At 39.0% G+C, this 15068-nt stretch overlaps 2 protein-coding genes and 1 long non-coding RNA gene across 4 annotated transcripts; 1 reads left to right on the forward strand and 2 right to left on the reverse strand.

Moving 5' to 3' along the window:
• Window positions 1–2933: 2933 nt before the first annotated feature.
• On the reverse strand, window positions 2934–14991 carry LOC111264549 (leucine-zipper-like transcriptional regulator 1). The gene is made up of 18 exons (XM_022840554.2): window positions 14682–14991; window positions 12669–13028; window positions 12324–12482; window positions 12017–12172; window positions 11286–11475; window positions 10814–10953; window positions 10384–10473; window positions 9353–9464; window positions 9091–9176; window positions 8561–8759; window positions 8145–8357; window positions 7841–7978; window positions 7481–7587; window positions 6851–7156; window positions 5685–5795; window positions 5039–5189; window positions 4696–4785; window positions 2934–4494 (listed from the first exon to the last, which is right to left on the reverse strand). Exons 2-18 carry the CDS (start codon window positions 12941–12943, stop codon window positions 4192–4194), a joined length of 2826 nt encoding a protein of 941 aa, XP_022696289.1. The 5' UTR covers window positions 12944–13028; window positions 14682–14991; the 3' UTR covers window positions 2934–4191.
• On the forward strand, window positions 5787–6831 carry LOC147752936 (uncharacterized). 2 transcript variants are annotated; one of them, XR_015312723.1, is made up of 3 exons: window positions 5787–5864; window positions 6369–6496; window positions 6700–6831. It is a non-coding gene; the product is annotated as an uncharacterized LOC147752936 (long non-coding RNA). The 2 variants fall into 2 exon arrangements; XR_015312724.1 differs by having other exon boundaries at window positions 5803–6496.
• ytr (U4/U6.U5 small nuclear ribonucleoprotein 27 kDa protein yantar) lies at window positions 13751–14686 on the reverse strand. Its single transcript, XM_022840558.2, has one exon. It carries the CDS (start codon window positions 14448–14450, stop codon window positions 13935–13937), a length of 516 nt encoding a protein of 171 aa, XP_022696293.1. The 5' UTR covers window positions 14451–14686; the 3' UTR covers window positions 13751–13934.
• Window positions 14992–15068: the final 77 nt, after the last annotated feature.

A 15068-nucleotide genomic window follows, 5' to 3' on the forward strand; every position in this document is an offset into this window, starting at 1 on the left:
AAGAGGTTAATCGATGTGTTATAATATATTGCAGCTTCTAAGTAGATCCTAGCAGTACCCTCATGGTTTCAGTAGATATAACTGTTTGAGTGCTATATGAAACGTAGCAGAGCCAAGCGAAGACAATAATGCAGAAAGATTTACATATCAAAACACAGCATCCAGTTAAGCACCCGGACGAAAATGACGCTCCTCGCCTTTACTACAGCAAACAACATAAGTAAGGAACTATTTTTATTATCTACTCAACAATCTAAAACACCACGTTTACCAATAGACAACTTTAATATGAAAAACAAAATGACCAGGCTACTCTAATACTATGAACGTCAAACAGTTAGAAATAAATAGCCACTCTTAATATTATTCAACCAGCTATATAGATTTTTTCAAAATGGGTGACAGAAGCGAATCGTAATCGCCAATTGGGCTACTTTATGACAAACTCTTTTTTTCAGCAAAAGGAATTACGTTTTACTGGACGATACGCTACTGATAATAAATAAAAAATTAATTAAAGAGAATCTCTAGCTTATATTTTAAATCGTGACTCCACAAGCAGACTTCTCTTAATGTCCAGCGTGGCTAGCAACTTGAAGATAAAATGGAGTACAACTTATATAAATGAATACAACTTGGCTAATGAAGCACCTGTTTTAAACATAATATGCCTAACGCACGAATATATGACATAATTATGTTTTTAGTCACTTCACAAAAACCTAAACTTACTTACTATTCAAGTTGAGGAAATTACTTGATTCGGTTTTGATAAAAGAGGTCTGTGAGTTTTTGTGTTGTATTAGGCTAAATACCCCAATGACTAACTTCCCGTTGGTGTATTTGTTTTATAGCCGGGACTATTGTATTTAAGTTATCGGAATAAGCAAGAAAGCTTCCACAGTACCATAGCCTTCTCTTCCCGACAAAAGCCATTCTCTTAGCAGTGTATCTAAAATTACTGTCAAAAAACTATGATAGTAATTCATATCGAAGCAAGGAGGTTGTTATTACTTAATTCTTTCGGTGACGAGTAGTGCCACACATATGTAATATTCGCCTATTTTACATATACGCGCTGACAATAATAAATATTTATCGGGTGTAATCCATACTGCTTGCATACACTGGACGCTATCCAACACTATTTTGATCATTTTCAGGATCTAAGTTAAAGCGAGGAGAAACCGGCTTGGCCTGAAGTAGCAGTCTAAAGCCAGCGTTAGTGTATCGCCGTTGACCTGCCCTTATTCTCCAGTTTTAGTCATCTGTGTTGTTCTATTGAACTTCACTTCAGTCATTTTACCCTCATAAACGGTCTGCGTTCCTTCAACTTTTTCAGTTTTTTTAGTATTACTTCATTAACCTCTTTAGATATACAGGATATGACAGCAATGATTAAATAAAGAAACAAATATCTTCTTTAGCAACTTTTTTACATAAAAATCTTTATTTATATGAATAAACAAATAGTATTTGAATAGAAATTATTTCACATTATTTGAATCTTTGTTATAACCTTGCTCCGATTATTCAATAATACTGACTAAAAGAGGTAAATCGAAATTTTACTGGTCGTTTGTTCGACCATGTGCAAGCCGTGTTCCAGGATGTTTTTCTTTACTGGAGAAGGAATGTCTTATGCCCATATAGGTTTCATGACAAAGATATTTGCCTGTAATGTGAAATTTCAGCATTTTAAAGACTGAAATACCTCTGCTCACTTTCCATCTTTGAAAAGAGATACGACAAGATAGCCAGTTCTGTGCTTTCACCTTCAGCCGCAGCCTGTACTTGCATTGACTGGCCGCTCTGTCACATTCAGTTCCTGGCAAACTTTTTGGCCAGATTCTATAAGAAGCGCTTTTTCATAAAATGACATGTCCAATCATGATATGAAAGGGAATTGGAGTGGTTCAGAAGTGTGCTTAGGTATTAAGGCCTCGAAATCGGTTATGCGGCTTTCAAGCGTGTGCTGAACGTCGCCATCATACGCAGAGCTGCACAGCGAACGTTTTGCTTTACAAGTTTTATCTCTATTAAATCTGCAGTCTAGGAAGGAACAGCACTTATAGAACATAATAATCTCATTTTTCGAAAACACTGTACTTTCATTTCAATTGGAATAAGCACCATTATTATGTATGGCCTTCTACCACTTCGACGGTAACTTATTTACTCCACGATTGTCTGGATTTGGAGGCTAAGAGCTTATAGAGTCGAAAAACAATTACTACTATGTTGAGATTTAAACAATTTTCTCATGAAAAACATCTTGACAAAAATTCTGACGAGAGCAATGTCAGGTCAGTATAATGGATGACAAAAGGCTTATATTTTCACATCTATCTGAGTGCCAACATCCGTGTACTTATGCATGTTTGTCACAGTTACCTTCTGATCGAAGCCTCAACCAGATTCAATATGGATTTCAGAAATCCTTTTTTACAGTTGTTGAAACCGACTCACGATGTTTTTAATATTTAATATTTCACCGGATACATAGCTCATTCGGCGATATCTAAACATAAGTGTGAAAGTAAGTTGAAAACAAAGCAAAGTTACCAAATACCGCAGCACTAAAAATAGCGTGTTTCGGACATATGAGCTTAGGGTTTCGCGTGTGGTATACTGAACGACCCAATATTTACAAATTTTGACTCGTTCCAGACCTTTTAATAAAGTTATGAGCTTAAATATTTATTTATAAACATACAACTTACCACTGGTGGTCACTTTGACTGTTCTTATTTTTCTAGAGATTCAGATATTATCGGCACTGAATTTAAAACTACGATTAATTTACGATCATTAATCACGATTGGTATAGCTCTGCAAGTGCCAGTACGTTTAGTGTTAATCTAACGAATCAAATAAGATCGAATCAATTCTTTTCCCCTTTTTTGGAATTTTGATAAAGATTACGCTACATGTAAATGATATAAATACATGAACTTTCTTTATTTATAACTTTCCTATTCAAAGTACATCAATATGATAATTATAGCTAAATCTGTTTATGTCAATAATATAACAGACAACAATTATTGGCAACACAGATCACTGCAGTTATCATTTTAAAACAGCCTCTGTTTTTTGTTCTTTTCATTTCGTTTCTTGTTATGTTACGTGATGCTAGATTTAGAGATTCAACATAACAATTTAAGTATCTAATTTCTACTTATATTTACCAATACCGCTGTGTAGGTCACCGTTTAAATATCATGATTCAACCATGGCGTATCATTGCCTCTAAAAATAGACTGCACAAAATTAGTTCGTAATACTATGGCAATGATACTAGCAAAGGTTAACTGCTTCGTCTTATTGACTGCTGCCTCGAATAGTTCAGGTGCACACATGAAGTACGCCCCTATGTTAGAACCAGCATTCCAGTTGCTTTGCTTTATTGATGTCCCTTTAATTATCTCCTCATATACATGTTTGTATATATACGTTTTTTTTTAAAGACACTAACTCTAATTTCCTTTTCGGTGGTTATGTTAACGAAACCGTGGACCAAAAGAGCAATTTAAAACCAAGAGCAGCACCACGTTTCCCATGGGCGTTATGCAGAGTCATCCAGCCAAAATACTTTGCTGCCTTTCTTCTATTGCTTACTCTATTGACGGCGATCCCACTGATGTCCAAAAGGGTAGGTCACAAATGCACGAAAAATGCAACGGAACATTTCGCGTAGCCTGTTCTTGTCGTCATGTCTAGAGCACAAACTACCGAACAGAGCTGATGTTATCCTCGTCTCTTCACAACATCCTTTATACGTAATCGATATAATTGTTAGTTGTCGCGTTAGACAATCTATTCCTGCACGCTATTGTCTGACCACTATTCAGCTATCTTTTCAACTGAATTTTCCACATATTGGCCAGTTCCCATTCTTTTTCATCTGCTTGGAAGACAGCGACCCAACGCCTTCACTTTTAGTACTAAATATTTTTGTAGAAATATGCCTAAAAACAAAATTAGCAGTTGTCCGAGGTCTATACGCGCAAAATTGAGTCGAGTTCGTAGCTAATCGCCGTTATTGTCTTAACTGAATTTACGTTTCTCTAAGGGCCGTTTCACAGCGAAACGGCCTTATATTCGAGCTAGTTTAGCGACAGCACTCGGTGATGAATCAATCGACTATAAAGTTTTTATATGGATACAGGGAGGCGTCGTAGCAATAATTCAGTCCCGATTGCTAGCCAGGTGCTCCAACTGGTAATAGCTGGTGTGCGCACCACTGCTACCAGACGATGCTTGCTGCTGAGGCGTATAATAATAATAGTTGGAGCCTGATGCTATACTCCCATTGACGCTTGCACCGCTACTGGCACAGTTACTACTGGCTCCAACTCCGCCTTCCGTTCCGCATAGATTTGAATAGCTGATGTCCGGTCGGAGTTTGCCACCTGAACGAGCCATATCGTCGGCCAGAGCATCGAGAATGGCCAACAGTAAATGGCGCGACAGCTGACGCAGGCGGGACACCTAGTAAGAATGCAAGCAAAACCAAGCACGTCGAAAATTATCAGTAATGGCTTAAGGTAGGCGGGGCTTCCAGTAACTGAAAAAAGAGCTAAGATGCACACATTTTTTTATGTGGGATAAATAAAAATCAAAATGGTGTACCCATCAATGATGCAAACAGTTGGATACGTTAAGTGGCGATCCAATACTACCTCTTCTTACCTTGGCCACACGCGGGTACTGTTTCACGATCAGCGAAAGAGCATGTTTTTTCATATCCACCGCCTGGATTTTATCGGCGGCTTCCAGAACCTAGCAATACCCATAAACATGCCCATTGCGTTACCATATTAGTAATCATTTAGTACAATGTAACGCACGCTTGTTTTTTGCGTCAGTTTTAAAACAAAGCTTTAAGTAAGATAATAAATTATGTTTCTTTCCCACATGTCCTTTTATTCATCCAAAGATGACTGCATCATGATCACATGGATTAAGATAGCTGACGAAAAGGACAAAACGGAGTCCTAAAATCATAAATAAATTCACGAATCGACAAACCAACCTGAATGACGTTGTCTGTAGTGACATTCCTTTCGAGGTTCTGCTTACAGGCTGCCTGTAGGCGATTATTCGCAAAACCGTAAAAATACGGTGCCGAAAAGAGGTAAAGCGAATCCTCCGGAGGCATGTCCACCGATCCATGGTAAATAAATCTGTTAAATATAAAGACATCTGCCCTTTTAACTGATAGACTACCTTTAGACAATGCCATGACAAAAACGAATGTGAAATATACAATGAGATTCAAGAATATGAACATAGATTAAGCTAAAATCGAGTTGCCGTTATCGAGAGACAAACGTCTATATTACTCTACTCGACTAGGTTACAAAAAATAGCTAAATATCAGTCATGATTTAATGTGCGCATCGTGTTATGTCATCGTGCACTTGCTTTATTCAATTGTAGTATGACTGCAATGTAATTATGATTATTTATTATAAAATGTGAATTTAATATGGCTTCTTTACTGGCACATAGGCGACAGAAGCGAAGTTTTACCTCTACCCGAGAAGCCGCGCTGATGATGCGCGAAGGATGAATGTGAAGATCATTCAAGAGATTAGCAATGCAACAACATTTAAACGCAACATAGTCATTGGCGAAATAAATAGGTTCCTACCATCAGCATAGTCTTCGTTACAAACCTGAGCAAAGTGTGAAACGCTTGCGCAGAAGGAACCATCTCGCCGATCGCGACATTCACAACGTTATCTGAAGGCATGAACGAGCGGAACATGGCTTCGAAATACGAACACCTGCCAACATAAAACAAACAATCATTATTAAAATCACTACCTAAGCTTAACAGCTACCCCGAGCCAATGGTAAGTAAATAATAGGAAATAAGCCACTATAAAATTAGACTTAAATTAAATAAAAATTAATTAAAAATTAGATAGAAGCTTAAATCACTTAATATAACATCACGTTTTTATTCTTGTAACAGTAAGTTATAACGTTATGTATCCACTGTTACTATTCATGACTCTCTGGTTTCTTTTCTTTTAATAATACACACCTCCTCGCTAGAAAGTAGCGGGTTTTATCTCGAAGTTTTCTAGCAACATTTTAAGTTTTTAGCCCGCGTCGAAGGTAAGGCAACAAAGGTGACTGTGTGGAAATGACGGGAATGATTTTAAAAATACAAAAATTGCAACAGCCTTTCATGTGAAATTCAGGAGCATTGACGATCTTCATAAGGTGTGGTTTTGCATTGTCATGAAGCAAAATAATCTGACCTCGCTTTTCAGGTCTCTTCTCTTGAATAGTTTAGATAGTTTGATATAACTAAACCAAATAAACTTTTTTATCAACTGTATGGTTAATAGGAAGTAATGGCCATCGAATCAGGTCCTTCCAATCCCCCAAACGGACAGCAAAGATTCGTTCGAATAAAGGTCCTGTTAGGCCCCGCGCCTTGGTTTCTCCAGGAGCCACCCATTCCGTGCAAAAATCGGTAATTGTGATTGTATGATACTTAAAACGTAGATGTTGAAATGTAGCGTAAAGCTGTAATTTCTTATTGAATTGAGAGAATTAATGGGGTATCCAAGCTCTAAGACTTCGTGTAGACCTAAAAAACTTTAGGTGGTCAACGACGTTTGTATGCCTGTAGCACACCTTTTGGTTAAATTCTATTTCTTCAAAATTTCCTCAAAGATGTCTTCAGGTGCTCGTCATTAAACTCACTCAGCCAGCCGGAGTGGGGGCATCCTCCAGCTCTTGGATAATGTTGGCAGACGACCCTTGAGCAATTTTTTTTAGCGATAGCATCCTTATCGTAGATGTATATGTGTAGAACCATACAAACCTGGCGGCGAGAATACACTTGTGAGCCCTAACGGGCTGCCCATCTAGCATAAGGGTGATGTCTGTAAAATCTCCACCAGGCCCGCCCACCTCTCGAAGAAGGGCAGCCATGTCCTGCTCCAGGTTCGAACCCCCGCTCCCAGCACCTCCGGCCGCACTACCACCACTAGCAGCACTTGTTGCAGTAGATGACGACGACACTGTCCCATCGGGCCCTCCCTTGCTGCCACTACTTCCTCCTCCTACAAGGCTGTTTCCCGAAACTCCACCACTTATCATAGGACCCCGATGAGGAGGTGCTTGACGTCTGAAAATCAAACGGAAATTCCTCATTTCATGCAAACAACAGTCTACGCGACAGTTACATTCAATTAAACTGGAAGTAATAAAAAAACGAATAAAAATTGAAGACGCTAGTTAAAATTTGCCATAAAGCCCTTTTAGTCAATTTATCTCCAAAACCTAACGAATTTCGTTTGAAAGTCTACATCTACATTTCAGTTTTAAACTCAAGTCATACACTGCCTAAGAAAAATAAAGTAAATTAAAAATGTACAAATATCCTAAAGGTCAACTAATAGTACTTGTTAGCTTATAGCAGTAGTATTCTATTCTGTATTAAGCAGCTTACCGTCTAATAATTTCGACCATGAGAGGTTGTGAAATGGTCTCAAACTCTTTGGACATAACTATTTGGTTATAATTACATTCCTTCACAATGAAACGTAAACAAAACTCCTGTAACGCAAGAGCAGCACCGATGATATCACTTAGCGTCATATTAGATAATTAACCTTCACTATTTAAATATGTTTCTATCTGTGCGTTTTGATTAAGTATCTGTGTATTGGATCAGTTTGGTCCAACTGATTCGACAGCTCGTAAAATGAAGGGTTTGAGTTTATAACAGTCTCAACATATTTTTATTTTACCATAACGTCCTTGAAGAACAGCATAAGCTATACTTTTGAACTGTAACGCTTTCACTAACCTTAATCGAGTCGAGTTTAAGCTGTGAGGCATTTTGCAATGCTAGAAGAACATTACGGTGCTTGATAGCTGCTTCAAGGTACTGCACCGTGAGCTGTTCCAGCTGTCGCATCTGAAACTCTACTGATAAGCGATATACCTATATCACAAAACGATAAAGCCGTATATGAGTTAGATGGTTTGAGGGCATGTAATCACCTGGAAACCCTACCATACACCTGAATGGTATCTATTGTATAGTAGATATGGGTGCATATCATATGGAACAAAATAGTAAAGACTAATCTGTTTCAACAAACAAGTACCTGCATCATGAGCAAAACGATATGGTTAGAGCCTGGCTCCCATTTGTGACTGACGTCACCATCAGTGGGATCAATACAGTCAGTGTAAATGTACGTAAGGACTAGCTGAAACGCCTCCGGGGGTACATCCGGAAGGCGGACCGAAAGCATCGAACACGTATTTGTGTCACTTGGTCCGTTCCCTTCGAGCAAAGCCCGTTCTTCCTGTTCCTCCTTAAAATCAGTTAAAGATCGCAAAAATTAGGTGATCCACACGGATTGCTATTTCAGACCGAAAATACACAGTTTTTGGTCTATTTATATGCATATTGATAAACGCATCGATAACTTTTATTATATGAGATATGCATAGTTACTATGTATCGGAATAAAAACAAGGTGAAAAAGAGGTGAGTGTATAACAAAAAAATAAATACCTTTGCCCTGAGAATTCTTTCCCTTAGGAAAGTGGACCTCGCTGCAACGAATGCCATATGGGCAGGTACCACGATACCTTCTTGACCTACCAAAAACTCAATGTCGCAAAACAAGCGATTCCGCAAAAGACGGCTAAAGTCTTCATGCAGGGTGCACTTCGGATGCGACGAGAATTGAAAACGATACATCTCTCGCGACCTGCAATCATATCAATTTTTACACTTAATTTATTTGTAATCTGTTATACTCTACAGATTTCAGCAGATTACCCTAAATTCCTTTAAAACTTACTTCAAATACCTCAAGACATCGTTTTTTCAAGAAACTTATTGACTGACAACATATCACTGGTAAACAAGAAGGTAATCAACATTCTGAATAACTAAAATCATCTACACGATATTTGTAGCTAGCAAGACTTCGAAGGCTCTTATAACATTTACTTTCTAAACACAATTACCCAATATAATAATAATTACTGTGATTATCACTATTATTATTATTGTATATATTCAAAAAGTTTTCATACCGGGTATTGTTATCCTTAGTTCCTCCAAAGATGTACATAGCATCGCCAATAACTGCTGCGCTATGAAAGAGGCGACCCGAGGGAACCTAACGCGCAAATCGAAGTGGTGTTAGCCTTTAGGGCTTAGAGAGTCTGTATAATGGATATTGATCGAAAAGTAAACAGACAGAATTATAAGGGGTCAATAAAACGGCCCACGACTTGAGTGCGTTTTTCAATCCACACTTGATGCTAACGGAAGGATTAAGTCGCTGCTACTTACGACGCTGCTAGTGGCAGGTTCCACCACGCTCCACATTTTCTCGTCCAGATCAAACGAATGCAGGTCGTTGCTTTGAATACTGTCAGCAGTGCCACCAAACACGTATAGGTGTCTAGAAATTACAGCAATGAAATTGACGACATATTATATGCGCTATATTGTTCCAAAAGAAGTTTTCATACTTTTCAACGAGAGCCAGCCAGTGTTCATATTATCTTTTACACTATGTAAATGAATACTAAGCGCACATGTCACTTATGGAGCAGCGAGCCTGGTTGGCCCTTTAATATATAATATTGATAATAAAGTGGCAGCGTTATCCACATAGCGCGTGTAGTACGATTTACATCAAAAGTCCACTCATTATAAATATAGTTTTCTGTAGTTTTAAACATGAAAATGATTTCTAGCCATGGGGTATTCACTCCAGCGTTTCCTCTACAGACCGACTTACCTAAACTTATCCATACATATATTGACATTTAAGTAACAACGTGCGCAACTACACAGGTTCAACACGCAACAATTTTTACCAACAAATACAAGCTTATGGATATATCCATCCATATTACAGGTATTAAACATATTGAGTGTTCACACCAGGAGCTACCCTACACTGTCCTACTGCTTTTTGCAACGAATTCAAACGCGTCCTACCTAAGTTCTTGTTCCCACCTACAATTCGTAACAGGTGTTTAATAATTTTATTGCACTACTCCCTGTTATTAGTTACAGCACTCCGTGCTGTTCCGTTGCTATTACTACTTGTAGTTCTCCTGTCATTATACTGTTCCAGTAAGCCCGCCACATTGCATATAAAAGTTTTTTTTTAGTTTAAACTATTTTTAAGATGATACGGATTTAGACACAAAAACCCCTACACGCTTTGGAATATAGGATACCAATACGCTACATGTAAAAACATAGTCGGGACAAGTGATATATGTTTCCATGTATAGCATACTATTCCTTACACAAGTTTCTCTATAGTTATTGTTGGCAAATTGGAATATCCTCAAGCTCACTCATACCTATCATATGCGACCATCGTATGCCCGTATCTTCGCGTCGGTGGTGGGGGAGCGTTGCGAAGAATATGTTCTGTTGAGATCCTCGTCCACCTTCTCAGCCAAATGTTTAATACACATATACGCTTTTATACTCCATAAGCAACAATGATTCTAGTTGCTAAGACGAAAATAATAATAACTCGAAAATCAATCCAAAGGAATACGTTAATATTTTAACTTGTAACCTATTCAACGATAAGTATAGGGCGGTATGCCTAGTACCGGCAGCATTTGTAATCGCGTATTTACTGTGAATTTTCAGTCAAGTTACAAATGATAGACAAAACATTGTGAATGAAATGCCTAGCCACAGGAGCAATCACTTTCGTTCTTTTTTTGCACCAAGAGTTTGGCAAAACAGCTTAAAATGCAGGATAATAAGAGAACTTACATGCGCTCATTGAAGTGAAATTGATACAAGGAATTTGTGATCTTAGCGCCACTCTGTCCACTGAATACAAACATAGAATCTCTAGCCACAGCAACAGGGAAATTGCAACATGTGGGCGGACGTTCGCCTAATTGGTTTACCTGCAGCAGCCGACGAGAAAAGTTTATCCTGTTATACATCTATATACATACGCTACCGCGCATTCACTCATTAACATAGCATCATGCTAACCTATAACACAAGAGGAGAATAATTTAAAACGTCACTTTGTCCATGTAATTCACTTCCGAATATACAAGCAGAACTTAGAAGCTAAGCCCGAAATCAGCATTTAGACAGTTTGATGCTAAGAACTTCGGTGTAAATCAAAGTTTTCAGAGGCTCTTGTTCAAGCTTGTTTATTACGAACATCTCTTAAGTAACATCTAAATAGATTTTAGAAGAAAACTACAAAAATTAATCGAGTGCATACCTCTTCCCAAGTCTTTTTCTCTGTAAGACCCCGATCGGCCTGACCCCCAGCGCCGCTACCACCTGGACCGCTATTTGCGAGTGATGTGCACCACATATCATTTAGGCGAGCGTTGCCATCGTAACCCGCAAAAATCCACAATTTCTTGTCGTACACGGCCGCTCCATGAGCGGAGCGTGGTACAGGCATCCTGAAATAAGGAAAACTGTCCTGAGATTTTTCGCGAAGAATCAATCTTCATACTTGCTTTTTTTAAAGTTAGGAAACGTCAGTATTTTAGTATATTAATAAATAAATACTTTCCTAGTACAGTACATACGGATTGGCAGATTTTAACGTTATTTTCGCGCAACGTAAATACTATCTAGCTAGCTGTCAAAATCTCCTTGTTTTCCGTTTTATATCCGAATTTTACTTTATCTCTGTATTTGACCCTAGTACGTACATGTTTTTTTTTCTTATTTAGTCCTAAGGGTTGCAAACCCAAAAGTTAACACAACAGAAGATAGCAAACAGAAGATCTCACATTTCTGCAAGCGGATTAGAAAGCAGGTAGCACTTACAAGCAGAAATAACAAATGTTAAAAAATAAATATGCCAATATAGGTTCTTTGTAGAAAATAAAAATATCAAAACTTAATATAACCATACACGTTTATCAATTTAACCATAGATCTTTCTATCGCCCAAATTCCTATACCTGTTTCATGGTTCTTGTCATTAACACTTACCTCCCTTCAAACTTCCATTCAATCCATTGACCATTCGTGAAACGGAACTCGTGAAGATCATTTTTATTAGCGAGATTCTGATTTGAATGAAGATCACCGGTATAGCCGCCAAAGATGAACATCGAACTTTCATGAACAACGGCCGAGTGATGGTACCTATAATCCAAAAAACAATACGATCAACGACTGTTAGAAATAATCGTTCAGTTAAAATGTTAATTAATTATAAGTAATCATCATTAGTCACTGTGGTTTCTCTGTGAAAGAAAGAGACCAATTTTCAGGGAACATCATATATTAAAAATACCTCGGCGCTGGCGCTGCTCCAGTGGAGAACGCTCTACATGACGACCACGATCTGTCTCGTCCATCAAAACGTAGCAAATCGTTCAGCATTTCTCTCCCGTTGTCTCCACCGAATACGTAAATCGCATCTTTGTACGCAACAGCCGTATGTTTACTTCGTCTTGGGGTTTGAATCAAATTACAATTATGAGACAAAGCAAGACAATAAAAGCCATAACGATTAATAGTAACCTGGAACAATTTTTGATATTGACATATAAAAAAGACTTACTACCTTAAGGTTTGCTAGTAAAGTTGCTTGCTACGTGGTTACTAACTTCAGCGCGTAAACAATTTCAGGGCTTACCTGGCGCCAACGAACTCTTCACAAGGTGGCATCTGTACCCAAAGATGCGCTATCTCGAATGGCCCAAAATCAAGCGTAAGACACTCGGACCCCTCTGCTAGCCACCCCGCCTCGCCGCTTTCACCATTTGCCGCGTCAACGCCGCCACCGCAGCACTCGATATCGCCATGATGTCCACCGTTGTTATTCGGTGGGGTTTCGGCCATTCCGGCACCTCCCACTACACCTGCACCAACCCCGGCGCAACTTGCGGTCAGGGGCCGGGAGGCAGCCATGCTGCCGTTACGTTTGCGGCCTTTTATCACGTCACAATAAATTGTAGAAACGCGTTTAAGACAGTAGTTATCACAGTATTGTTTCCTGCAATCATCATAGAAATGTAAGTCAGAGTAATTTTTTCCAAAAAAATTACCAAGTTCAGTTATAGCATAAGTGGAATGAGAACAAAACGCGCGTAAAAATCAACTCGTTATTTATACAAAATGTGTGAGCTTTCATCGATTCAGGGAAATATAATTTATTTTAATTTCCAACACGTATTTTGTATGCTGCATGAACAATGAGATACAGAATAATCTTATCTTAGCGCTTTAGTGTTAGATTTTGACAATAATAACATAATATGCTACAATTCTAGAAAAGCTGAGAAGTGCCAGAAGATATCCTGCGTCGAAACCTAAGAATGGCAAGCGACGCTCAGTGTAACAGCCATTTTGTACAACTGAATCGTTAATCCAAACAATATCTACAAACGAAGAGGCTTACTGGATATATAGCAATCGTATGCTTGAAACTTAACTAAAATGCAATCTTACACAGTACTCATAGTGGAATACCTAAGCACTCCATGCCTTCTTTCTGTGCTTTACCGTACAATTACAGGTATCTTTGTCAGCGTATTCCGAACCAACTCGGCAGCAATGTCTTAACACTACACAGAAGCTCACGTTTATGCCTATACATTTGCTATTAATATAATAAACGTGTATTAAGAATAAATGCTAAGTATATTGTACTACAACAATTAGCAAGGTAATGAATAAAGCTAGTACCCATTATACGTACTTAAAACGCGTCCAAAATACGTTATAAATAATCGATCTTTATTAATTATTATACGTGTTCAGAGGTTGTGTAAACAATACATACAAGTTGTCATGATTCCCGCCCGACCTATTTCTCTGCATTCTCCTGCGGTTTCCACTGAAATGTTTCCGCGAGCATAGTTAACTATTTGAAATCCACGTGTGTAGTCTCAAAAATTTCTTACACGACAAAATCTAGCGGTCTATTAAATCCGCCCTTTCGATTCATATACTGGCGGTACTTCCTTTTCTGAATTACATGTACACCACTTACGTCATTCCCCGGGACCTTCCGTCCCTTAGTAGATTCAAACCCACCAAAACCCATCATTTTCATCATTTCAATTTCTTCGTCGTCTTTACCGGCAAAGTCCGCTTCAGTAAGTGGTTTTTTCTCCATCAGATAGTCTGGTACTGCGTTTCTTTTCGGTCCTGGCGGCCCAGTTCCGTCTTTATCTTTTCGTTCACGCCTATCACGACTCAAGACCCTGTCTTTTCTCCTGCCATCACGATCTCTGGAACGCGACCGTCTACGGCCATAACGTTCCTCTCTATCGCGTTCAATTCGGTCGCGGTCGCGGCCTTCGCGAGGTTCACGATCTCGTTCTCGCCTCCGACGTTCGCGGTCTTCGCGGGATCGCGAGCGATCTCGGCGATCCCGTCGATGTTCTCTGCTTCGAGATCGACTGCGAACCATAGCGTTCTGGTTTCACAGGAGAAATACCCAGTAGATGATGAGAATAGGCAGCTGCCCTGAACTATCGATCTAGATTGCTCTAACAAAATATAGACGTCTGCAGCTGCCTTCCTTTCGGTTCACAGGGGATATGTCACATCTAAACACACGGATGGACGAACGTACTGGACGTACGACAAGATGCCGCAAGTGGACAATTTGAAGAGGATGAGAACGTAGAGAAGCACTAACCAGTTGAGCCAGTTGCAGCTGTATGGCCTGCTACGAAGGCTGCATTGGTGTTCGCAGAATACCCCTGCCTCACCCCCTAGTATGACGGCACGTTAGATTTCTACAAGCACAGAAATTCCGCGGTGCATAATTTGTGTCCTCTACTAACGAATTACAGCCATACTTGTTGTGCGGTAGGAGCACAACAGGGTTTATTGTTTTTCGTGGTTGACACGCAGCTAGATTGGCGGAGCCACAATAAATGATAACCAAGCGCCGGCGCACCACAGTTGAAACGTTTCTTTTCTTAGAAGCGTTAAAACGTGGACACTGAATAATTAAATAGTATTTTTTTTAATATCGAATACGTACTTAGGTTATAAGGAATATTTACCAAATAGCTAGGAA

The sequence above is a fragment of the Varroa jacobsoni genome, unplaced genomic scaffold, assembly GCF_002532875.2.
Source record: "Varroa jacobsoni isolate VJ856 unplaced genomic scaffold, vjacob_1.0 scaffold_872, whole genome shotgun sequence".
In the NCBI taxonomy this organism is placed as follows: domain Eukaryota; kingdom Metazoa; phylum Arthropoda; class Arachnida; order Mesostigmata; family Varroidae; genus Varroa; species Varroa jacobsoni.